This window comes from Hippoglossus stenolepis, chromosome 9 (assembly GCF_022539355.2).
Source record: "Hippoglossus stenolepis isolate QCI-W04-F060 chromosome 9, HSTE1.2, whole genome shotgun sequence".
Classification (NCBI taxonomy): domain Eukaryota; kingdom Metazoa; phylum Chordata; class Actinopteri; order Pleuronectiformes; family Pleuronectidae; genus Hippoglossus; species Hippoglossus stenolepis.
Window position 1 is genome coordinate 13,198,147 of NC_061491.1, and position 26,756 is coordinate 13,224,902.

Consider the following 26,756-nt stretch of genomic DNA (forward strand, 5'->3'; position numbering starts at 1 on the left):
TATTTATGTGAATTAGTGAGAGCCTGTAGTGGAAGAAGGCCCGCCCCCCCCACCCTGCTTTATTGGTTAGATTTAGGGCAGAGTCAAAGGCAAAGGCAAACCGATCAAAGCCAATCAAATGCAAACCGGGTCGGGGTACCATGTACTGGTAATGTTGTGATCATGGTGGTCTCCACTGGTGCAGACTCAGTGTTCTCCTGTACTGTGGATGGCAGTAGAGGTCTGTGATCAAGACTCTTCCAGGGCGTGTCCTGTTGGTCCTGTCCCAAGCGCACCACCACCACCGGATTCAATCATGGCTGCCGTTATGGGAGAACAACAAACTGTGGAATAAAGGGTTTCCAACCAGCCACTGGGTCCATCTCATGTTTTTTAACCCCTTTGACCCACTCGGTGTCGTTTCACCCGCGGTCAACCCACCACGATGCCTTCCGTGCAGAGCTTCGCGCTGACGTACGACGCGCTGAACGAGAGCGGGACATTCTCTGAGGGGGACACGTTGAATGGGAAAGTGACTCTGGTGCTGCTGAAGGAGATTTCAGCCCAGAGCCTCCATGTCAAAGCGAAGGGGGACGCTGAGGTCCGCTGGACCAAGAAGAGCGGCGACAAAACCCGGACATACCGCGCAAGCAACAGATACTTCAAACTCAAGGAGTTCCTGATCGGAGCCGAGGACCCCAAAGGTTCAATCTTGTTATTAGTCACATAATAAGAGCTGACTGTTTAAGTTCAGTAAAGTTGGAAAGATATTCACAGATTCGAACTTCCCGGATCAATAAGTCATAAGCGAAACGTTGTTAAAGAACCATCGCTGCATAATTCCCACCGTAGTAAGGTGGACAACGGGCTACAGGCCAGTTCTCATCAATATGAGTCGTCCTCCGTGATGGGCACAGAACATTGGTGTCTATGTACATCCTGCTGTGAGACTAGTGCGCAGGGACCGTCTACAAAGTGCAACACCGAAAAGAGATATTACACAAATATTCAATAACTTCACTGTAATAATGTATATTCTCACCAAAATCATGTCACAGGTCCAGGGAGTCCTGCTGGCTATGCTACAGTACTTAGTTTGGGAAAATGTGGATTAGTATAATTTTTGGAAATATTTATTATGGAAAATATTCAATAACTTCACTGTAATACAGTATATTCTCACCAAAATCACGTCACAGGTCCAGGGAGTCCTGCTGGATATGCTACAGTACTTAGTTGGACAACACCTGTCAAAAGTGATTCTATATGATCTCGCTTATTGGTCATAAAAACAAAGGGAGGTTCACAACTAATTATTTCGATAAAATGTTTTGATTGTGGGACTGGAATGAAACAATAAACTGTTCAGCGTGAAACCCACTTTTCAACTACTGACCCCAGGGAAGGGCTCCTACACCAAACGCTCAGCCTTCTCAGAAGAAGTAGTTTAGATGTCTGAGTCATTTCTGTACGTCAATTCATGAAAATATGAAATAAAATTAGGTTATTTATGACATTTATGTGCAAATGTAGCTGTTCCAATTGAAGTTCATTTTAACTACTTAAGGTTTTAGTTTATTTCATGACGATGCAAAGTTACCAATCTGTCCCATTCGCGTTAGGACAAATATACCATGATGAAATATTGTTGAGCAATAACATAAAGGGCAAGTTTCATATTTAGAGATGTAAACCGTACAGGATTTTTCTTTATCACATTATCCAAAACAAGTTGATTCCCACATTCAAAGATTGTTGATCAGTTTTCAGGAAAGATAACTAAAACTAAAGCTGCCCATTGTGCAACATGGCCATTCCCTTTTTGGATTAGTTTTATATATTTTATAATGTATAAGGGTATATAGTATGGTATAGCTATATAGTATAGTATATATTTTACAAAGTATAAAGAATATATTGTAGTATAATATAGTAATATAGAATATGTCACATTAATCTGTCACAGTAGTATAATGACAAATTATTACAATAATATAAGATTTTAAAGTAATAACAAAGTGCAAGATTCAGGTTTTATGTCAGTTCACACACAGTACAATGAAAAGTGTTAGAAGTGGAGGACAGCTCAGCTCAGCAGTGCAATTAGAGCAAAAAATGTCAGTAAAAAGAGCTTAATATAAGAAAAGTCAAATACAATACTATAAAACTATGAACACATTTAAGTCTACAAAACCAAAGCGACAAGTGTAAACTGTACTGGAATATGTATGTATAATGCAGAGGGAATTGAACTATGAGTAGAAGTACTTTGTTACTCTCCACCAACCACTGTTTTTGAATACTCTCAGTACTAACACCAACATCCTTTCCCTTTCAGAAACGGTTATTCCCAAAGGGATCCATGTCTATAAATTTAGCTTTAAAATACCAGAAGGGTAAGTACAGTAAGTCAATCTACTGAGACAAAATGTCTGTATTTCCACTATGTAACTGATGTTAATAAACATTAAAAAAAAAATCCTGCCTCTGCGCATCCCCTAAACTGACGTGTCATTTATCCGCTTGTTGTCCGATACAGAAGTATGCCTTCATCCTTCAAAGGAAGTCATGGAAAGATCATTTACAAGCTGGAAGCTGCACTGTCCAGGAGTTGGAGGATGGACAGTACTGTAGAAAAGGAGATCAATTTTGTCTCCAAGGCCTTTCCGAACCTTCACTCTCTGATGGTGGGTAAAACATTAAACCATAGATGTACACATCTCTGATATGCTCCCTTAATCGAATCCACTCCAAACGTTGATGGGTTCTCTCTCAGCCCATCTTTCATTAAGTTTCAAGAAAACTGGTTGAGTAATTTTCGCTTAAACTTGCTAAAGACAAATCTGGTGGGGTAATCATCTGCCATTCTACGTCGTAGCACATATCATTTTAAGGCCAGTTCCAAAATACTGCACTAACAGATTGTCATGTAAGCATGTTACAACAACAAAAGCATGCCTCTGTCAAAAATAACTAAGAATTTGAATTTGTACTGCTGAAGTTTATGGAATTTTTCCTTACAAAAAAAACAATAAAGACACGATTTCTTCAGTAGAAAGTAATTCTGTTGAAATGGGCTCTCAATGACCTGCTCTTTAGAAAGCAATGACATTCAAAGGTGAGTGCAATGGTACTCACATGCAGGCCCTAAGGACAGAGGTGTCTTGTCCTGTCCTATAACTGCAACACTTAACACATGCATTGTAATGTCTAATTAATGAAGGTGGATCAAAAGTAATTGTTTATGCTGTTAATTTCATTCTAGACACCCCAAGTTGGTTCAGTGAACAAAGAGATGGGGCTGTTCTCATCCGGACAAGTACACATGGACGTCAGTGTTGACAGAAGAGCTTATGCTCCAGGTAATAACATTTCCCTTTAAACATGGTAGGTTCAGGTCTTGGAAGGAGATCTCCTGCTGAAGGAGGATACTGCGGAGCTTAATTTTCATTTGATGGTTGTCTCTGCCAAAATAAGAACCTTAACAAAACATGCAGTAATAACACTGACATAGATAAGAGTTGTCTTTTGACTTTGTATGTACTGTACAGTCCTGTTTCATGACTGACATTTTGACATGTCATCGCAGGTGAAGCAGGTGTTTATAGCCAACGACACCTGTGATCTTAACAAGTTAATATGTCCCTTATGAACATGGTCTGTGGTCCGTGACGGTTTTCAGTAAAGCAATAAATAAATAGTTGGTTGAAATTCAGGTCACATTTTAGAGACTATGGTGTGTTTACTGACAAACATTGTGGTTCAAATCACCAAAAAAAAAAATGCCTTCAAATGAGGCTCAGTACAATGTGGAAAGTTGTGTACGTGGTGTCCTAGATGTTCATGTGGTTAGGTCGTGAGAACACAGCTGCGGGGCAACAGCAATATTGACGCTAATATTAACATTACTGTTGGGGTGTAGAAGAACGGAGGATAACAATTTAGAAAGCTAGCATGTATGTTTCGCAATGCCGGTAATGTAAAGCCATAATGACAGGGAAAAGATGAGACAGTTGGGAATATCAACGTTTTCAGAAATGGAGGCGGAGGTTTTAACGTTTTTTTGTTGAATCACAAGTCAATATATTTAAATTTCAGATTTTTCCCAACAGTCTCATCTTTTTCCTTTCAGGGTGTCTTTGCATTTCTTGCATTACGCTACATACCTGCCGGCTTGCTTAAGTGTAAGCATGCTAGCTAGCGAGAAATCTCATTGCCGAGACACTGCTGCAAGGCAATGGTAACATTAACATCACTGTTGGTGAAATACCACATTTTCCTCCGATGTATTATAAAATTCTGAAGAAAAATTATATGACTAAAATAAAAAAGTATTGACTTTAAATTCAGCCATTTCTGACAATGTGTGCTTTCAGAGGTACGAGGTTGAGAACATGAAACGAGGGGCATTCATATGAACTCTTTTTCAGGGACATGGTAAACACGACCCCATCACAGTGTTATTCACAGACATGGGTCAGATAATACTTTCAAATAACATCCAAAGAGTAATAAGTGGGTGGGCTGTACCTTATCAGCACTTCTCACATTTAATGTGAGAAAGTTGCGCCTCATGGGCATGATAAAAATCACATGGCATTTTTGAGTGTGGCAACTGAATCAAATGAAATGAAAACTAATTTCAAATGTTATGTTGTTTACCTCACAGGTGAAACAGTGATGATTGTCGCACAGATCAACAATTCCTCATCCTCTGACATGAGTCCCAAATTCAGTTTTATCCAGGATGTGGTGTACCGTGCCAGCGGTAATACCAAACATGAAAGCCACGTTATCCACAAAGTGGTTGACAGCTGCATTAAAGCCCAAACACAGAAGGAGGTCAAGTGTGCAGTAACGATTCCTCCTGGTCAGATGCAGACAATCCAGAATTGTGACATAATCACAGTGGAATACCAATTCAAGGTATGTCATGTTTTAACTGTGAATCCTAATGCTATAGTATATTTACTTCTGAGATATTTCAAAGGGATTTTTTTTAAAGATTTTCCAATTTTGTTGTGACTGCCGGGTGTTTCAAGTGATGCATCATGTGCTAATAAGGCAGCCATATTTTTTTCTCAGGTCTATTTGGATATCAGCTTTGCTTTTGATCCCGAGGTCCTGCTCCCGGTGGTCATTCTTCCTCTTGACCTCCTTCCTGGTCTTCAGCCTGGTGTTACTGCGAGTCCCTATCTAGCTGGGGCAACTGGTGGCCCAAGTAATAGTGACTTCCCTCCCCCAACGGCATCTTTGGGTCCATATCCTGCTTCCCCAAACTCAGGCGGTTACCCAGGAGCTCAAAGGTACTCAGTGCCACAACCTGCGTACTCAGGTAACCCACCACCAATGTACGCTTTCCCATCAAATGCGTACCCTGCTCAGCCGCCATACATGAGTGGGGGCTACAATAACCAAGTGCCTCAGCCACAAGCTCCATATGGATCTCCCTCTTCATCCTCATCATCGACGCCTGTGCTTCACCCTCCGCCTTCAGCCCCAACATTTCATCCACCCCCATCTGCACCAGCGATCAATCCATCCCCTTCTCCGTCTTTTAACATGTCCCCACCTGCTCCCACATACAACTCTCTGTCTTCTACGCTGATGATGAACGTAGACTTCCTGTCTCAGTCGGATGAAGCTCCTCCATCATATTCCCTCCTGTTCCCGTCTTCTGCTACTGAAAATTCTAATGCAAAATAATCAAAGGAATCCATAATGACTGGATCAGTTGATTGAGTATTAAGTAAAATGCCAATAGTTAACAATATGAAATCAGATCACCTATAAATCTCTGCTTAGTTATTAGTGTTGCACTTTGTTAGTGTTGTTGAAGATGAAAGAATTTCAAATGAAAGGGGCGTTTTGTGCATTATATTTTTGTTGCATGTAAACAAAAATAATGCTTTTTCTTCATATGTTAGAGTTTTGTTTGTCTGGTGAATTATTAGGTTGGTGGTGGCTGTTACTCAAACCTCAGTCATCAGGGTACACAGTGTTTTATATGTGCCTTGTTCAACTCAAGTGTCCTAGAACTGATGATTGTTTTCAGCCTTATAGTTTTCTCTACCTCACTATTCTGCATCGAGGCTTGAAAAACACGATTCACAATGTTTTTATGTGTCAAAAAAAACAAACGTTTTAAGAGGACAAATATATATTTTACAGTCTGTTGAGTTGTGTATGAGACAGTGATCACTGCACACTACTTAGCAAACCTTTTTTGTTGTTATACTAACAAAGTGTTCTGTCTGATTTGAATAAACACCTGTTATGCAAACAATGTTTCACTGTGTCTCACATTGTTTAAACTCGGCCACAAAGTAGAATACATCTTTGCAAATAAGTTCATTCTTCTGATCTTATCAGGATCGATGGATGGTTGGAATACCCTTCTTATTTCTGAGGGGCAGTCTGGCATACAGTAATTGTAGTAATGGGAGGAGGAAAAAAGGAGGAGTACTAGTGCATTACCAAAAATAAACAAGACAAAGTTATAAAAACTGGACAAAAATACATAAGTGGGAGTCATCATTTAAAAATTGTAATGAATTAAAGGAATCTACAGTTACTGCAGTACACTATTATCGTTTTTACATATGCATATATTCATATACATAAACTCACTACTATGCGCAGATCTTTATATGTATATATATATCTGTTTGTGTATGTTCTATTTTTACCTCTTTTTTGACTATCTTCTGCTGTGTATGTTCCGAGGATCATTTTAATCTCATATTTTTCTCATCTTTTTATCTTATAAACTACAACATCCTATGAGTCTGTTAGATTTAGCCCTTCTAAGGAAAATCCCATTTCTTTCTTTATTCCTTATTCTATAAGTAATTTTAAATTTCACTTCACATACATTTGTACAAATCATGGTTCTCTTAAAGGGGACATATCATGCAAATTCCACTTTGTTAGTGCTTCTACACGTTAATTTGGGTATCTGGTATGTCTACCAACCCAAAAACTCTGGGGAAAAAAGACTCGCGCGTTTTGTTATGGTTCCTCTAAGTCAGAAACGTCATGCTTGAGTGACTGGAATGAGCTTCCTGTGTATTGTGTCGTCACAATACACTGCCGTTCCCAAGCGCGCAGCCGCCTGGCTGTTCACACGGGACGCGCATTTCTCCGCGCTGGTCAGCCCGCGATTCTGCTTTCTCCGCTTGTTGTTGTACCCGTTGAATGTCGGGGTTCGGGGGTAAATGATGGTCTTCATAGCCCCCCCCCCACCCCTCTCTTTCTCTCTCTGTCTATTGTGTGCTTGTAGTGGATGGGCAGAGGGGGACATTTAATTATGTGATTGGGAAAATTAAAACTCCAGGACAACAGAAGGGGAATACAAAGTATGGGATGCATATTTGATAATTTATATCATATAAAATATGTAATTTATATCGTTTAAAATCATGGGGGGAGAGGGGGGAGCTGGCTCATTAGCATTTAAAGGAACAGGGTAAAAAGGGTGCTGTTTTAAATGATCCTTGTGGTATTTTGACCAAAGTATGTTACAGACATTTCATTAAGACCCCAAGGAACCATATCAACTTGTGGTAAAATGGGCATGCTATGTCCCCTTTAAACTTAAAGTTCACGTAGCAACTGTAGTAGAAATTTATCTCGAGATGTGAAATAAAGAGGTTCCCGGCCCGGAGTTGTCTTTGAGTTTTATTTGTAAGCTCTGCAGAGGGTTACGCAGTCAGCATTATCGCACAGAGTGCAACAACGAATAGTTAAAAAGGAAAGTTTTTATACATTGTGGGGGAAACATAACAGGGAGCAGACAGGAAACGTCTGCGGTCTGGCGTTGCAGCTACAGAAAGAGAAATCAACCCCAGCACCCAGTTGCACAGATCAGGGTCAACAGGAGGTGAAAAAGTCAGGGCATGAACTATGAGGATGCATCTGCTAAGTGCACAGAAAACAGTCATAACAGTAGTAAGACATTGATCAGTGGAATTTTCCATTACACTCCCCCCTTTAATTGTTTACAATCATTATCCTGTTGTGGTGTTATAGGTGTTTTAACTGCTTGACATGAGCCAATAAGGGAAGTACTGTAGTGACCTCAGTGATGGGACGGAGCCAGATGTGACCTGCCTACAGAGACAAAAAGCCTGTGAGTGTTGTAGCAGGACGTAATGACCTGGTGCTGCGTACTGTGACAGATGTCTCCAATAAAGGACTTCACTATGAGATATGAAGCTCTCAACCCAGAGAGCTTCTTCTCCCAGGGCGACACCATCACAGGCACAGTGACTGTGACTTTGACTAAAGACACCAAGGTCAAGAGCCTCTTCCTCAAAGCCAAAGGGGACGCGCGCGTCCGCTGGACAGATGTAGACGGAGAGGATGTGGTAATGCACCGCGCGACCAAGAGATATTTCAAAGTGAAAGAATACCTGGTCTCAGAAGCTTTCAAAGGTAAATAAAATTAAACTACAGCCACTTTAATTTGCTATCGGATCTTTACATTTAGACATGATTTACATTCATCAAAAATATACAAATAAAACAATGACAGCACAATAAACATTTAATCAATAAGTTCCATATATGCCTATATCGATTTATGAGCTATGCATTGTGCAAGCACAGTGGGGAGTTATAACACATAATTGGTTTTAATGTTGTACCACACATTTGTAAAATGTTTTGCTGCTTAACAAGTATTTCTTATTTTCTTTAAATTACAACCTTCACTAATAGTAATATATCATGATAATTATCGATATCGCACATTCTTAGCGTAAAATAGTGGTTGTTACTAGCATGGTCAAATTGATCGATTGTATTATATTTTTATAGGCCACTGCACCAATGTTTAATTGTGGTGCCTGAGCAACTTTGCATTGTCCGTTCATCAGATAACTGATTTGTGTTAATTCCAACTTCTTTTTGTAGACACTGTACTTCCCCGAGGAGTCAATCACTTCAAGTTCAACCTTACAATCCCCCTGGTGTGAGTAGGACTGTCCAGCATCCATGCATGAATAATGTGTCATTGAATATGTTTATTCATGGACAGGAATGTTCAGATTTTAACTTGATTTAGAATAATATGGATTATAGACACAGCCTTTAAAACAGCATTTTCTGATTATCCTAACCCAAATTAGGTCATTCTCAGAATAAACAATATTCAAATTAGACATGTGGAGTATGTCGACCTTGGTCCCAAACTGTCCCAATCAGACTGTGCTCTGTATCGTGTCAGCAGGAATATGAATGTATTATAAGCTATTCATGTAAACATCATTTAAAATAATGTCTTATTCAGAATAAGGTCATTAGTCAGAGAATTACTGTCCATGTACACATAGTTATTGTCTGCTTTCACAAATGCTGCATTTGTGGTCTTGCTCTTTCTTACAGGGACATGCCATCATCGTTCAAGGGGCGTCATGGAAAGATCGTGTACACGCTCGAGGCTAAGCTGTCCAGGTCCTGGCAGTGGCCTTTAAGACGACAATGCGAGATCAGGTTTTTTTTCAAAGTCGCTCCAACACCTTGACCAAGTAGTAATGGTAAGTGGGACACTTGATAGGCTACATTTGATACACTATTTGTCTATTTGGTGTTCTTTAAAGCTTAGCTGCTGAAAAGGAAAAGCTTTAAGACAAGAACTCACACTAAATAAACAACTTGAGGGGTTGAAGGAAAGGCAACAATTAAATTCTTAATATGATAAGAAAGTAAAGTACATACTACAGAAACTATAGTTATGTTATATATATTATATACTCGCCTTTGGCCTCTTTGGTTGACATGCTGTATTGCTATGGCTTACTTGTGACGTTGATCCGGCAGCAGACCATCCAATTGTTATCATTGTGGGCCAGATGACAGTGTGGGCCAAATATGGGCCAAAACTGTTTTGCTATGTGGGACGAAGATATCTGATGCCACCACAGAGTCATAGTTAACAGTCAAGTTGATAAAAATAAACGTTTGTTATGTTCTTCTCGTATCCACAGTACGGTTCAGTGAACAAAGACATGGGGATTTTTTCGAAGAGAGAGGTCAAAATGTTTGCGACTGTCGACAGACGGATTTACTCTCCAGGTAAAGTCACTCCAACTCACTTCCAACCAAATGTTAATGCAAGTCATGAAATGTTATATCATTAGCAATGATATCAGATATTTGCAGCAAGTCCGATGGAAATTATTTAGTTGTCATTGTTAATTATCACATGTAAAATAAATTATGTATACGTGTACAAGCGTTCTACTTCAAAGTTTAAAAACCCATTATTCAATCATACGCGTGGTGACATTATTCTGAAACTATAATATTCAGATGTTATCTTTTTTTTTTTAGGTGACACTGTGTCAGTTTTTGTCAACATCCACAACTCCTCTTCCAAACAAATGAAGCCCAAATTCAGTTTACGGCAGGAAACAATGTACAGCACCAGAGCCTCCACTAAAACTTGTGACACAATTCTATGCAAAATGGTTGGGAACAAAATCAGTGCGAAATCACAGGAAATGGTCTCCTGCCAGTTGAAGATTCCTGATGATACCATCTACACCGTCGTGAACAGTGAGCTTGTCTCAGTTCAATATTACCTCAAGGTATGTTGTCGTGTAACATAAATCCATATTTAGAAATGAATTAATTGTTCTTGTTTGTAAATAGTGGCAGTTAGATGATTGTCACACACAGACAACCATTAGATATGTTAAAATAAAAGTTATATATAAAATAATATACGTATGAACATGGTCACCATTATAACAGACAGGGATTATGTTTACTGTATGTGCCAATGAGCTCAATCATGATGGCAGTTTTGTTTCCACTGTAGGCAGATTCAACTCCTTAGTAATGTACAGTATGTTTCCATTTCCCAGGTGTATTTGGACATCAGCTTTGCTACTGACCCAGAGGTGGTGTTTCCACTGGTCATCGCTCCCTCTTCCATTGCTAACGTAGTGCTTCGAGAGGCTGTGGAGACGAACCCAGCTGGTGCCTCTGGGGGCCCGAGCTAAAGCGACTTCCCTCCCTCTGCTTTACCTGCCGAAAATCACACATAACAATCAGTGGCCACACAACTATGCTTCTCCATACAGTTTTTCCACATGCGTCCTTCCTCTGATGATGTTACTCATTCTGAGATACAACTGTCCTTTACTGCTCCTTCAGAATAGTAATAATCAGAGTAATAATTTACTGGCAATTAGAACTCAGGGAATCCAGAAAACTAAAACTCAGGGAGAAAAGTAGACTAAAGAGGGAACACAAGTCTCTCAAAGGTTCACAGGGGCGGACTCATGATACATAATTTGGTTTGGGGACTGAGGAGGGAACAACCTAGATATTTTCACTTGGTCCTTAACTTTTAATTTTGATCTTTATTTATTCATGCACATGTAATGGAAAATTCCACTGATCAATGTCTTACTACTGTTTTGACTGTTTTCTGTGCACTTAGCTGATGCAACCTCAAAGTTCCACCACCTGTTGACCTTTATTTGTGCAACTGTGTGCTGGGTTTGATTCCTCTTTCTGTAACAGTGATGCCAGACAGCAGACGTTTTCCTGTCGGCTTTCTGTTTTGTTTCATGTTCGTCACATTGTATAAAAACCTTCCTTTTTAACTTCTCATGGCTGCACTCTGAGCCATGTTGCTGGCTGTGTAACCCTCTGCAGAGCTAATAATTAAAACTCTAAGGCAACTCCGGTCTGAGAAACTCATTATTTCAAATCTCATAATAAATTTCCACGACACACAACTTAATTGGTCCCCTTTCACTCAACTTATATTCTCCTATAAAAACTAATGAATATGGTTTTCATAGGAAAACTAAACCTGACATGTTGCAGACACAACATAAGCGTTGCAGGCAAAATGGGAACTGTTAGATACCAATACAGTTTAAATATTATATAAATATAGATTTACTCTCCAGGTAAAGTCACTGCAGCTCACCTACAACCAAGCGTCATGTTGTTAATCATTAGAGCTTATATCAGATATTTGCAGCTTTGCACATTGTTTCATTGCTAAGTTGGATGGAAGTTGTTCAGGTATTAATATAAGTGTGATTACCACATCCCCAAAAATGCACATTATTTGTATTTGTACAGGGTATAGTGTAATAAACTATTGTTCAATTATTGACGAGTTGGGTCTTTACAACAGGAAATAATTGCATATACAGATGTTATTTGTTTGTTAATAAGTTATACAACTCCTATACAAGGATGGGACAAGCTGGTGACTCCGATCACGTAAACCTTCTCATTTCGGTTCGGCCTTTGCGGTCTATGCGCCCCTCAAAAGAGGCGGTCTTCATGGGCTGTGTAGACCATGTCCTCTGAAGGATACAGCCCCTAAATTGAGACACAGTTACAGTGAGTTTGAAATGATGTTTATGAATTAAACTATTATCTCTCGCAGACTCTTACAGGAATAAATCTGTCCTTAATTTGAGTTAGAATATGTAACTCAATTTATTTTGTACCACTTCCTCCACAGAGGCATCCAGCTTAAAGATTCAGAACAAGCTGATAGGTAAATGTCTGCAGGTGCAAGAAGGAACCTGGGGAGGCAGAGTGTCGCTGGGGGAGTGCAGCCCATATTCACCAGTACAGGAGTGGAGCTGGCTCCCGGAGAGCCAGGCTCTCAGCAGTCACCACACTGGGGAGTGTCTGACGGCCCCGGCAGAGCAGTATGAAGGGGTCCACCTGCAGCCCTGCATTTCAAGGCTTGAAAGCACCGGGGCTGGCGATAGAGTGGCAGCAGTGGAAATGGGCAGAGAGCCGAGCAGCCAGGCGTGGTCCTCTTCCAAGAAAGGCCACCTCACTTTGATGGGGAGGGGACTGCACCTCAGTGCCACTCCACAATCCACTTTGGTGTACCTATCACGGGAACACAAACAGGTAATGGTATTTAAGTTCCTACTACACATGTCAAAATATCTGAAAGTTCCTTAATTCAATTATTCCGGAGGTAATATATATTGCAGATTTGTTTTACATCATAAGAAGAAGTTTTAAAAAGTCTTGTACGTGCCTGGCATCTTTTCAAGCAGGGCAGCAGGTGGCTGACACTTGACAACCAGACATTGTGCATGGGAGAGAAAGAAAACATAACCAGCACCAAGATCAAACCCACATCTATGTGGGAAAATCTTTGGAAGCTGCGATGTTTCCAAGTGCCGATGAAAACAGAGAAGCTGCTGAACCATGTAAGGACCTAAAAGTAGCAGTAGTTGACTGAATGTTGTTTTGCTACAGTTTGTGACACTAAAACGTCTTACAGACATGCACTGAAATCTGGATGTTCCGAGGATCATTTTAATCTCATATTTTCTCATCTTTTTATCTTATAAACTACAACATCCTATGAGTCTGTTAGATTTAGCCCTTCTAAGGAAAATCCCATTTCTTTCTTTATTCCTTATTCTATAAGTAATTTTAAATTTCACTTCACATATATTTGTACAAATCATGGTTCTCTTAAACTTAAAGTTCACGTAGCAACTGTAGTGGAAATTTATCTCGAGATGTGAAATAAAGAGGTTCCCGGCCCGGAGTTGTCTTTGAGTTTTATTTGTAAGCTCTGCAGAAGGTTACGCAGTCAGCATCATCGCACAGAGTGCAACAACGAATAGTTAAAAAGGAAGGTTTTTATACATTGTGGGGGAAAGATAACAGGGAGCAGACAGGAAACATATCAGAAAGCAGACAGGAAACGTCTGCGGTCTGGCGTTGCGGCTACAGAAAGAAGAATCAACCCCATCACCCAGTTGCACAGATCAGGGTCAACCTCAGTGATGGGACGGAGCCAGATGTGACCTGCCTACAGAGACAAAAAGCCTGTGAGTGTTGTAGCAGGACGTAATGACCTGGTGCTGCGTACTGTGACAGATGTCTCCAATAAAGGACTTCACTATGAGATATGAAGCTCTCAACCCAGAGATCTTCTTCTCCGAGGGCGACACCATCACAGGCACAGTGACTGTGACTTTGACTAAAGACACCAAGGTCAAGAGCCTCTTCCTCAAAGCCAAAGGGGACGCGCGCGTCCGCTGGACAGATGTAGACGGAGAGGATGTGGTAATGCACCGCGCGACCAAGAGATATTTCAAAGTGAAAGAATACCTGGTCTCAGAAGCTTTCAAAGGTAAATAAAATTAAACTACAGCCACTTTAATTTGCTATCGGATCTTTACATTTAGACATGATTTACATTCATCAAAAATATACAAATAAAACAATGACAGCACAATAAACATTTAATCAATAAGTTCCATATATGCCTATATCGATTTATGAGCTATGCATTGTGCAAGCACAGTGGGGAGTTATAACACATAATTGGTTTTAATGTTGTACCACACATTTGTAAAATGTTTTGCTGCTTAACAAGTATTTCTTATTTTCTTTAAATTACAACCTTCACTAATAGTAATATATCATGATAATTATCGATATCGCACATTCTTAGCGTAAAATAGTGGTTGTTACTAGCATGGTCAAATTGATCGATTGTATTATATTTTTATAGGCCACTGCACCAATGTTTAATTGTGGTGCCTGAGCAACTTTGCATTGTCCGTTCATCAGATAACTGATTTGTGTTAATTCCAACTTCTTTTTGTAGACACTGTACTTCCCCGAGGAGTCAATCACTTCAAGTTCAACCTTACAATCCCCCTGGTGTGAGTAGGACTGTCCAGCATCCATGCATGAATAATGTGTCATTGAATATGTTTATTCGTGGTCAGGAATGTTCAGATTTTATCTTGATTGAGAGAATAATATGGATTATAGACACAGCCATCAAAACAGCATTTTCTGATTATCCTAACCCAAATTAGGTCATTCTCAGAATAAACAATATTCAAATTTAGACATGTGGAGTATGTCGACCTTAGTCCCAAACTGCTCGATGTCCCAATCAGACTGTGCTCTGTATCGTGTCAGCAGGAATATGAATGTATTATAACTTATTCATGTAAACATCATTTAAAATAATGTCTATTCAGAATAAGGTCATTAGTCAGAGAATTACTGTCCATGTACACATAGTTATTGTCTGCTTTCACAAATGCTGCATTTGTGGTCTTGCTCTTTCTTACAGGGACATGCCATCATCGTTCAAGGGGCGTCATGGAAAGATCGTGTACACGCTCGAGGCTAAGCTGTCCAGGTCCTGGCAGTGGCCTTTAAGACGACAATGCGAGATCATGTTTTTTTCAAAGTCGCTCCAACACCTTGACCAAGTAGTAATGGTAAGTGGGACACTTGATAGGCTACATTTGATACACTATTTGTCTATTTGGTGTTCTTTAAAGCTTAGCTGCTGAAAAGGAAAAGCTTTAAGACAAGAACTCACACTAAATAAACAACTTGAGGGGTTGAAGGAAAGGCAACAATTAAATTCTTAATATGATAAGAAAGTAAAGTACATACTACAGAAACTATAGTTATGTTATATATATTATATACTCGCCTTTGGCCTCTTTGGTTGACATGCTGTATTGCTATGGCTTACTTATGACGTTGATCCGGCAGCAGACCATCCAATTGTTATCATTGTGGGCCAGATGACAGTGTGGGCCAAATATGGGCCAAAACTGTTTTGCTATGTGGGACGAAGATATCTGATGCCACCACAGAGTCATAGTTAACAGTCAAGTTGATAAAAATAAACGTTTGTTATGTTCTTCTCGTATCCACAGTACGGTTCAGTGAACAAAGACATGGGGATTTTTCAGAGAGAGGTCAAAATGTTTGCGACTGTCGACAGACGGATTTACTCTCCAGGTAAAGTCACTCCAACTCACTTCCAACCAAATGTTAATGCAAGTCATGAAATGTTATATCATTAGCAATGATATCAGATATTTGCAGCAAGTCCGATGGAAATTATTTAGTTGTCATTGTTAATTATCACATGTAAAATAAATTATGTATACGTGTACAAGCGTTCTACTTCAAAGTTTAAAAACCCATTATTCAATCATACGCGTGGTGACATTATTCTGAAACTATAATATTCAGATGTTATCTTTTTTTTAGGTGACACTGTGTCAGTTTTGTCAACATCCACAACTCCTCTTCCAAACAAATGAAGCCCAAATTCAGTTTACGGCAGGAAACAATGTACAGCACCAGAGCCTCCACTAAAACTTGTGACACAATTCTATGCAAAATGGTTGGGAACAAAATCAGTGCGAAATCACAGGAAATGGTCTCCTGCCAGTTGAAGATTCCTGATGATACCATCTACACCGTCGTGAACAGTGAGCTTGTCTCAGTTCAATATTACCTCAAGGTATGTTGTCGTGTAACATAAATCCATATTTAGAAATGAATTAATTGTTCTTGTTTGTAAATAGTGGCAGTTAGATGATTGTCACACACAGACAACCATTAGATATGTTAAAATAAAGTTATATATAAAATAATATACGTATGAACATGGTCACCATTATAACAGACAGGGATTATGTTTACTGTATGTGCCAATGAGCTCAATCATGATGGCAGTTTTGTTTCCACTGTAGGCAGATTCAACTCCTTAGTAATGTACAGTATGTTTCCATTTCCCAGGTGTATTTGGACATCAGCTTTGCTACTGACCCAGAGGTGGTGTTTCCACTGGTCATCGCTCCCTCTTCCATTGCTAACGTAGTGCTTCGAGAGGCTGTGGAGACGAACCCAGCTGGTGCCTCTGGGGCCCGAGCTAAGCGACTTCCCTCCTCTGCTTTACCTGCCGAAAATCACACATAACAATCAGTGGCCACACAACTATGCTTCTCCATACAGTTTTTCCACAGCGTCCTTCCTCTGATGATGTTACTCATTCTGAGATACAACTGTCCTTTACTGCTCCTTCAGAATAGTAATAATCAGAGTAATAATTTACTGGCAATTAGAACTCAGGAATCCAGAAAACTAAAACTCAGGGAGAAAAGTAGACTAAAGAGGAACACAAGTCTCTCAAAGGTTCACAGGGCGGACTCATGATACATAATTTGGTTTGGGGACTGAGGAGGAACAACCTAGATATTTTCACTTGGTCCTTAACTTTTAATTTTGATCTTTATTTATTCATGCACATGTAATGGAAAATTCCACTGATCAATGTCTTACTACTGTTTTGACTGTTTTCTGTGCACTTAGCTGATGCAACCTCAAAGTTCCACCACCTGTTGACCTTTATTTGTGCAACTGTGTGCTGGGTTTGATTCCTCTTTCTGTAACAGTGATGCCAGACAGCAGACGTTTTCCTGTCGGCTTTCTGTTTTGTTTCATGTTCGTCACATTGTATAAAAACCTTCCTTTTTAACTTCTCATGGCTGCACTCTGAGCCATGTTGCTGGCTGTGTAACCCTCTGCAGAGCTAATAATTAAAACTCTAAGGCAACTCCGGTCTGAGAAACTCATTATTTCAAATCTCATAATAAATTTCCACGACACACAACTTAATTGGTCCCCTTTCACTCAACTTATATTCTCCTATAAAAACTAATGAATATGGTTTTCATAGGAAAACTAAACCTGACATGTTGCAGACACAACATAAGCGTTGCAGGCAAAATGGGAACTGTTAGATACCAATACAGTTTAAATATTATATAAATATAGATTTACTCTCCAGGTAAAGTCACTGCAGCTCACCTACAACCAAGCGTCATGTTGTTAATCATTAGAGCTTATATCAGATATTTGCAGCTTTGCACATTGTTTCATTGCTAAGTTGGATGGAAGTTGTTCAGGTATTAATATAAGTGTGATTACCACATCCCCAAAAATGCACATTATTTGTATTTGTACAGGGTATAGTATAATAAACTATTGTTCAATTATTGACGAGTTGAGTCTTTACAACAGGAAATAATTGCATATACAGATGTTATTTGTTTGTTAATAAGTTATACAACTCCTGTTCCCGTGGCAACACTAAACAACAAATGACTTTGTCCCCTTTAACTCAACTAGTTTTCCTCTATAAGCTAAATGTTGACCGAGGTGGATCTGCAAAGAAAACCTCATGTTGTTAATAAAGTGGCCACTATCCAGGCACTTTGTTCGAGGGTACAGTTTGACCCTACCTCTTCCAAGTCTACTAAGTATATTTATTTTGATCATGGGCCTTTCACATTCTTTGAGGAGCATCCTGATAGAGAAAAACATCATGTGACCACGCAGGCCCCCAAAGCTGTCCCGTTTCTCACAGTAACGAGTGGACGATCCTATTCAGCTCGGAACACTGTTTTCTCCTTAGAACAGATTTATGATCTGTAAGTCTAATTGGTAGTCCATGGAGTTGAAGCACACTGGTAGTAAACACTTTCTTGCCGCCATAGTGATAAACAAGGAGCGTGTTTGGGTTGTGAGTGTAGAAAAAAGTTGAAATGTCGGGAATGAAGTCGAACAAAATCAGAGACTGATTTTCTTGTTGAGGATTTTGATAGTAAGGAAGAAAGTTGCAATGTCGATAAATAAGTTGAGTAATTGGAAGAAAAGTCAAAACATCAACGATAAAGTCAAAATGTCACAAATAAAGTTCAAATGTCAAGAAATAAGTCACGATGACATTTAAAATTGAAATTTTGTCACATTTTTAAGAATGTATACCGGACTGCTAACTCTTGATATATATTGTGCCAACGTACAAAAACATCTTGCGTGGAAGAACTGGTGAAATTGTACTTCGGGAAATCCGTTTCGGTGACAACGACATTCACACAGTTTCTCTTCTGGCAGAGAAACAACACTGGTGGTGATCAGTGTTTTGAAGAGATTGTGCAGAGAGCTGTTTCCTCAGCAGAACGCACAGGCTTCGACTTTATTCTCCAAATGCAAAAGGAAACAAAACATTCCTCCTTTAATTTTGTCTGGCCCCGAAAACCTTTTCCTCCTCAGAGTTATTTCTTTAGTGTAGATTGATGTCATTCACGCATGGTCCCTCCTCCTCTGACCATGTGATGGATACACATAGGGAAGTTCCATGAGTTTCTGGCCCCGCCCACTTCCACTTGTCGCAGTTGCGGACAGAGATTCAGGCTGAATTTCTCCCGGACGACTCTGGACTTCATCATGGGAACGAGGATGCTGCGCGTTTCTCTGCTGGTTTTACTCCTTCTCACAAGTAAGAGAGCAAAGTTTGAACTTGTTCCAAGTCACCTGGCAAATTGAACTGCGGTGGGTTTGAAGGCCCCGAGAAAACTCTTCATGTAAATGTCCTGTGAAGGTATTTTATCAAAGAGACTGTACAAGTCTAAACTACCGCGGGGTTGAGTACGTGAATCAATATTCAGTGGGGTTGTTTACGTTGATGTGAGTAAACAACAAACTTTGTACGTCCAGATTTTAACTGCCTTCATCTCACCAGAAGAATTATAGCTAAATATTAGCTTCTTAAAATTAATTGAGATTGTATCTAGATCAAGTTTGCTGCTTCAGTTCTATGCCGATTACAGCAAAGCGTGTAAGACACCAACTTGTAAAAGATCTGAAGTCATATTTCTTGATACAGCTCTGCTAAGAGACAAAGGAAAATTTAATTCCTATATCTTTTAATGGAATCTGGTTTGGCTTTCTTATGTTGCTGCAACCATTTGTTCTCTAGAGCAATGGTTCTCAAACCAAAGTTTCCAGATTCATCTATTGATATGTTCATGATTTTGTCATAACTAAGTTAATATGTAAAAAAATACGACAAGGGACACACATGAATTTCTATATAATATTTCTATATATCATATTATATTATATTATATATATTTACTATCTGATAGGGGCTCCTGGCTGGGAATTTCTTTTGAGAACTTCAGCTGTAGACTTATCTGACATTAGGTCAAATTCAGCAGATGTACTTCAAGCTGTGTCTCAATTCAGGGGCTGCATTCTTTGGAGTCTGCATTTGAATACCGATTGCGTCACAGCGGCGCGACCAGACTGTCCCATTTCGAAGGGTCCTCTAAATGCATCCTTTCATCCTGAGAAACGAAGGCTCCAAGGGGTGATCCTTCTCAGCCCAAACTGTCACAGGATTCATTGTGCTTCGGTGACAAACAGTTTTTCAAAGAGGTGATGGCACCAGCAAGTGTCAAGGCGTCCGATGCTTGAGTGTCACACTTCAACACAACGGGACAACTAACTGTACACATTTTGGGGTATTAAAACCTTCTTGTCATCTCCAACTTGCCAACTAGGCAACAGCAAAAAGGATGGGACAAGCTGGTGACTCCGATCACGTAAACCTTCTCATTTCGGTTCGGCCTTTGCGGTCTATGCACCCCTCAAAAGAGGCGGTCTTCATGGGCTGTGTAGACCGTGTCCTCCAAAGGATACAGCCCCTAAATTGAGACACACTTACAGTGAGTTTGAAATTATGTTTATTAATTAAACTATTATGTCTCGCAGACTCTTACAGGAATAAATCTGTCCTTAATTTGAGTTAGAATATGTAACTCAATTTATTTTGTACCACTTCCTCCACAGAGGCATCCAGCTTAAAGATTCAGAACAAGCTGATAGGTAAATGTCTGCAGGTGCAAGAAGGAACCTGGGGAGGCAGAGTGTCGCTGGGGGAGTGCAGCCCATATTCACCAGTACAGGAGTGGAGCTGGCTCCCGGAGAGCCAGGCTCTCAGCAGTCACCACACTGGGGAGTGTCTGACGGCCCCGGCAGAGCAGTATGAAGGGGTCCACCTGCAGCCCTGCATTTCAAGGCTTGAAAGCGACAGGGCTGGCGATGGAGTGGCAGCAGTGGAAATGGGCAGAGAGCCGAGCAGCCAGGCGTGGTCCTGTTCCAAGAAAGGCCACCTCACTTTGATGGGGAGGGGACTGCACCTCAGTGCCACTCCACAATCCACTTTGGTGTACCTATCACGGGAACACAAACAGGTAATGGTATTTAAGTTCCTACTACACATGTCAAAATATCTGAAAGTTCCTTAATTCAATTATTCCGGAGGTAATATATATTGCAGAGTTGTTTTACATCATAAGAAGAAGTGTTAAAAAGTCTTGTACGTGCCTGGCATCTTTACAAGCAGGGCAGCAGGTGGCGGACACTTGACAACCAGACATTGTGCAATGGGAGAGAAAGAAAACATAACCAGCACCAAGATCAAACCCACATCTATGTGGGAAAATCTTTGGAAGCTGCGATGTTTCCAAGTGCCGATGAAAACAGAGAAGCTGCTGAACCATGTAAGGACCTAAAAGTAGCAGTAGTTGACTGAATGTAGTTTTGCTACAGTTTGTGACACTAAAACGTCTTACAGACATGCACTGAAATCTGGATAAGTTCAGATTAGTTGGCTGTATGTGAGAATCTAAATGTCAGAGTCAGTTGCTGTGGACATTTTCCAGAGTTTCTCTTGCCAGTCCCCAGGAAAACCATGTCTGAAAATGGCTTAATAAAGTAACACTAAAGATCTTTAGCTTTGCTAATTTGAAGCTCCTCTTGATTACAAATAGCATCAGCAACAATGTAAATACTTGACATTGTTGTAAACCATTTTAGAATATGTTCCTACTTTCTAGTTTCCTGTGCATCATGCTATGTCTCTACTGTTCCTTAGGTTGAAATCTGAAAACAGTGTTAGAAATTTAATTAACAGTAGGTAATTTTGTTGTTTTGTTGTCTTTGAGTCGGAAGCTGGTACTATTTAAAAACAATCCTGGTCAAATATAATCCAAACCAGAGCAGAAACAAGTCAACATGGACAGCATGAAAAGGAGGATTTGGAGTTAGGCTGTTTTTCTTGCATTGAAAATGTTGCTGTCCAGCAGCTGATCCTCAGTGTTTGAATGTTTTGATTTCTCTGAATGCACCAACAGGATGGCTTATTCCCATTCCAAAAGTCCATGTGCTCTGTTATCAGTTGTATTCTGTATCTGCCCTGGCCGGCAGATTAAAATAGATTACACCAATAAATGTTTCCCTCATCCTGTAAAACAGCCGGGCTCTTCACGAAACAATACCACAGTGAAGTCACAGTAATGCTGATTCACTGGCTGAGAGGAAATCAAACCTTCTCGCCTCTAGTTAATTTGTGTATTTATCGTTCCTCTTCCAGTTGAAGGTATAATGGATGTCAAGGTCACAGAAACGTATCTGATTATCAATGGGACTCATTCGCCCCTGAGCACCAAATCCCCTGCAGATCCCACCATGATATTCTTCAGTATGGATTATGGTAAGTTTGGTAAATGTTTATCAATTCAAGTTTCAGTTTTAAGGCTGGACTTATTTTCTTATATTGCATGTAACTTGATATATTAGTCTGAACAATTCCCCTTATTCAGTATGAATGCAGTTACTTTCACACCACTAGGTGGAGATGAGTGAATGAGAAACTGAAGTTTATGGTGGGTGTGTTTGTAAAGGAGTTTCAGTTATTTTCAGGTTCAGAGACGTGACAGAAACTGAAGAAATGCATGAAGAAGAATGATTATCTAGAATGTGATAAATAAAAAGATGTGGGTTGTATAAAATGAGTGATTTATTGGTCTGTATATGATTCTGTTTATTTAAACACTGTATTTACGGTATGTGCATCTACAGGGATGGCCTGGAAGATAACCATGCTGGCCCTAAGCTCTTTGGCTCTGGTCCTGGGGACTGTGATTCTTATCCTGAATGTTTACTCCAATAGGTCAGTACCTAACGCACACAAAAGTATTTTAACTTATATAGATGTATTGAAAACATTACTTTTCTGCATATCATCAGAGCCCAGACCATATGGATTTTTAGGGGGTAATTAAAAAAATTCAGATTCCGATCTATATTTAAAAGCAATCAAAGTATTTATCAAAGTCGTTATCAAAGTATTATAACAAAGAATTGTAATTTAGGCTTGATGTTTTTACATTTTAACCATAAACTTTAATATAAAGAAATAAAACTGTAAAACCCAAATGTATAGAACTTGAATTAAGAAAATATATTTGAGGTTAACATAAATGCAGATACTGATGTTTTAAATGTGAAATGTTTTACCTGAATAATGTTTTATCCAGTGGTATTTTAGCATAACCTGCTATTTATATTACATTTCATTTCCTTATCTTGTTTTATTATATTTCATTTTTATTGCTTTGATTTTAAGCACTTTTTGTTGCTTTTAACAATTAATTGTGCTTTGTAAATACAGTAATTATTACTATTAGTAGTAGTAGTAGTAGTAGTAGTAGTAGTATTATGTAAATTAAACATTTGCCTGATAAAATAGCCCAAAGGTTACTGATAGCAGTGTCACTGTTCTTATCCTGTTCTGTCATTCTAAATAGCAAACTTCTGTGTTGTGTGTTTTGTTATGTTAGGACATAATTTCAGTCTCTGTTAAATCAAGTTGGGAATTTGACAACATTTTTGACATTTGAGAGTAATTAGTTAATTCAAACACAGTAAACATGAAATAAAACACACTGTAACACCCTGTGGACACCCACATCTAATTATCCTAACCAATAAAAATTTAATTTGTTGGAATATTTCAAACAGAAAATGTTTTAAACTCAATTTACACATCGAACATAGTTGGATGAAGACACTGCTTCATCAGGAAACCTTATTGGAAGAGAAACATTGAGCAAATCATTCCCAAGAGTTCTGGTGCAAAGTTCAATGTTGTACCTCGACCCACTTTCCACCTCTCCCTCATCTTCCTGTGCCAGGAGGAAGAAGGTGGTGTGTGTCTTGAAGTCGTACAACATGAGGCCAGAGGCGAGTGTTCCTGGGTCCCCCGTGCCCAGTGAGAGGGCCCCGCTGACAGAGCACGCCATGCGCCTCCCCCAATCCTCCCCCACTTTACATCGGGGAGAGATCCTGATTGAGTGGAAGGACGGCAGCGTTACACCGCTGTACGAGGCCTGAAGGCTGTGCTGTTTGTGAGGGTTTGGACATGGGTGTGTGTATGGGTGCAGGATGTACAAAAAAATTGAAAAACAAGAGGCAAAATAAGGTTTCAGGCTGCTGGCATCAGAGAGATACAGGGCAATGGAAAGTTCATGGCTCGGTGTCAGGCCATTTTTTAAGGCTTCCCTGCCAGAGGAAGATAAAAGCTGCTGAGAAGCTGCCAGAAAAGAAAAAAGATTGAGTTTGAGCTGGGCTTTGACCTTTTAAAGATACTGAGTCCTGACAGCAAAATAAACATTTGAGCGTTCAGATATTGTTTGTAGACGTAATATAAGTATCATGTAAGGGCTCAACAAAGCCACCAATAGCTTAGGCCTTTAGTTTGATAAATAAACACTAATCTTTGTTTGCTATAAGGCCCAAACCACTGTAGATCTGATCCCGGACGATCAGATCTACAGATCTACTATCTGATCCCGGAGATCTGATCCTGTTGTCTTAGTTTAATGTTGTTATTTCATCTAATATGACTCACCTCAGCTGCTGAGACTTAATGCACTTAATATGAGGATTAATAAGCATATTTACAGTTGTGTTGCACTGTACTTTACTGTGTTGTGTTGCCAGAAACAGTGTTTGGTGAAAGTGGTCGTGACATAATTCAGTATCATTGAACTTCATCTACTAACTGAATAAGATTCAGAAGAAAGTCTTAACACAGTTTAACTATGAAATGTTAATTAATGGTCTGACACTGTAAAAAATTCACTACTGTCGATTTCATAATGCACTTTGCTGTAAAACTGACCTTACATCATTTTTATATTTAAATTTGTAATTTAATGTTTGTAATGCACGATGGACGTTCTTGACCTCGGTAACAGCATTTGACAACACAGTCTCCACTCAATGGCTGTTGACAAGCTTTTTTCTGGAGAGTTCAACTATATTAAAAAGTCTTCATTTGTAGGCTGAGCAGTAACTGAACACTAGATCTTTGAAGTTGCCAGCAAACGTTTTCAGGCACGAACTCCGGAGAAGGTCCGCAGAGTTTGGGTGTTTTCCTTTCACACATGAACAATACAGCAGCAGATTCTCCGCTCAGACACGACAACAGCACAAAAATGTGTTATGGGATAGTTCACCCAGAAATGCAAATTCACACATCATTTACTCACCACTATGCCGATGGAGTGGTGGGTAAAGTGTTTGAGTCCACAAAACCCTTCTGGAGTTTCAGGGGTAAACGGTGTTGCACCTCGTCGGGAGATATCAGCGGACATTTAGGATGACACCACAGGAGCAGTATGGAGGCATGTTGTGTTGTTTCTGTTTTATTACGTTTAAGCTTTGCTCACTAATTTCTGCAATTGTATTGGATTATGCTGCAACACTGTTTACCCTTGGAACTCATAAAGTGTTTTTTGGACTCAAACACTTCACCCACTCCTCCATCGGTATAGTGGTGAGTAGATAATGAATGCATTTTCTTTTCTGGGTGAACTATCCCTTTAATGCGCTTGTAGCTAGATAAGAAAATCTCCGGTTACCCTGGGAGTGATAATGAAAACATATCCTGGGTATGTTGAGCTCACTTTGTCGTGTATTATATATACTATGGTATATTTTACTAAAAAGTTTTCTAAAGCTGTGAACTTCCTAATTAAATGTCAAACGGTACGTACCTGACGTGTCGTTTTTGTGAACTGTTTTATGATGTGTTATGTAAAGTTAACATTCTTTAGTGTTTGCTGTGCGTCGGCAGGCCCTCTGTTTTAATATCATCCCAAGTGAGGGGGGGTTAAGGGAACTACTGCTGTTTATAATAACTGCATCAGACCGGATGCAGTTATCGCAGATATGTTAAAGTTGATGATGGCGATGGTTTTATAGAACATGGCATTTCCTCGTGGAAACTTCCCAGCTGGAGGAGTCTGTTTACAGCAGAACATTAAAGGCTATTCTACAGTTTTGGGGGGGGAGAGGCCTGTTGTTGGGCAGGTTAATTTGATCTCTTAATTTGAAGTAAATCTTTGTTAGGACCAAACACTGCCAGAAGAAAAGAACATATCAGTGTTTTACATGTCAAAAGTTTGTTTTATCCAAAGCGCATGTGTAGGCTTCTGTCCCGCTTGTGTGTGGTTTTAATAGACATTTTGTTTATTTTGTTTTTCTCAAGAGAAAGTAGCACCTAACCTAAAGCTGAAACCCTGCTGGTAGCGTTTACACTAATGAGAGGGCACAAAGTTTACTGAACAGAACACAGCACCCTGAAAATGACATGGCATCCTACGCCCTTCCAAACCACATCCACATGCCATACAAGGAAAAAAGCTGGTTATTTTCAGTCTTTCTTTTTTTCCCTAAAAAATATCATTATTTGTTCAATATTTACATTTTATTGACCTTAAACGACATTCTCTTACTAAGGCCCAACAGTCCCTTTTATTTCAATCAAGCTGCACCAAATATTACACACTTGTAGATATCAGGTCCATTAATATGCTAGATTTAAAGCAAGATCCATGAATTATTCCGTGGGAAATCAGTGAAAATGTCCACAACAAAGTTGTATGGGTTTTTCCCCAAACCGCAACCTACAGCCAAGTTTGGTGGTAATCCATCTAGTAGTTTTTGTGTAATTGTCCTGACAAACAAACAAACAGACAAACCAACCAGCAAACACACAGACGGGTGAAAACATGACCTCCTTGGCAGAGATAACAATCCAACACATATGTTATGTTTTAGCTCTACAGACTTGCGTTTGTAACAAATTTTGAAGTAAAATATTGCCTTGAGGGTAAAGTACTGATTTTCAGCTCTATAATTTGAGGTTGGTGTTGAACCCATGGTGTGAACAGTGTTGGAACCACAATCCTGCCAGTTTGCTCCTGCACAGGATAAGACTTGAAGTGGATTGG

The 26,756-nt window shown here is 39.6% G+C and overlaps 4 protein-coding genes across 5 annotated transcripts; all 4 read left to right on the top strand.

The window, feature by feature from the left end:
• The first annotated feature begins 185 nt into the window (after nucleotides 1-185).
• Nucleotides 186-6,262, top strand: LOC118115644 (arrestin domain-containing protein 3). Its single transcript, XM_035166946.2, has 6 exons — nucleotides 186-683; nucleotides 2,318-2,375; nucleotides 2,519-2,666; nucleotides 3,245-3,341; nucleotides 4,649-4,905; nucleotides 5,065-6,262. Exons 1-6 carry the CDS (start codon nucleotides 425-427, stop codon nucleotides 5,683-5,685), a joined length of 1,440 nt encoding a protein of 479 aa, XP_035022837.1. The 5' UTR covers nucleotides 186-424; the 3' UTR covers nucleotides 5,686-6,262.
• Nucleotides 6,263-8,159: 1,897 nt separating this feature from the next.
• On the top strand, nucleotides 8,160-11,566 carry LOC118115186 (arrestin domain-containing protein 3-like). Its single transcript, XM_047341252.1, has 6 exons — nucleotides 8,160-8,415; nucleotides 8,896-8,953; nucleotides 9,367-9,487; nucleotides 9,969-10,056; nucleotides 10,315-10,571; nucleotides 10,851-11,566. Exons 1-6 carry the CDS (start codon nucleotides 8,160-8,162, stop codon nucleotides 10,986-10,988), a joined length of 918 nt encoding a protein of 305 aa, XP_047197208.1. The 3' UTR covers nucleotides 10,989-11,566.
• A 2,272-nt stretch (nucleotides 11,567-13,838) lies between these two features.
• On the top strand, nucleotides 13,839-15,955 carry LOC118115356 (arrestin domain-containing protein 3-like). The gene is made up of 5 exons (XM_047341253.1): nucleotides 13,839-14,128; nucleotides 14,609-14,666; nucleotides 15,089-15,239; nucleotides 15,690-15,774; nucleotides 15,936-15,955. Exons 1-5 carry the CDS (start codon nucleotides 13,873-13,875, stop codon nucleotides 15,953-15,955), a joined length of 570 nt encoding a protein of 189 aa, XP_047197209.1. The 5' UTR covers nucleotides 13,839-13,872.
• A 3,019-nt stretch (nucleotides 15,956-18,974) lies between these two features.
• Nucleotides 18,975-25,516, top strand: si:dkey-245n4.2. 2 transcript variants are annotated; one of them, XM_035164953.2, is made up of 6 exons: nucleotides 18,975-19,108; nucleotides 20,464-20,867; nucleotides 21,017-21,176; nucleotides 22,049-22,168; nucleotides 22,537-22,627; nucleotides 23,652-25,516. In XM_035164953.2, the coding sequence occupies exons 1-6, from the start codon at nucleotides 19,057-19,059 to the stop codon at nucleotides 23,848-23,850; spliced, it is 1,026 nt and encodes a 341-aa protein (XP_035020844.1). In that variant the 5' UTR covers nucleotides 18,975-19,056; the 3' UTR covers nucleotides 23,851-25,516. The 2 variants fall into 2 exon arrangements, with proteins under 2 accessions (XP_035020844.1, XP_035020846.1); XM_035164955.2 differs by having other exon boundaries at nucleotides 21,020-21,176.
• Nucleotides 25,517-26,756: the final 1,240 nt, after the last annotated feature.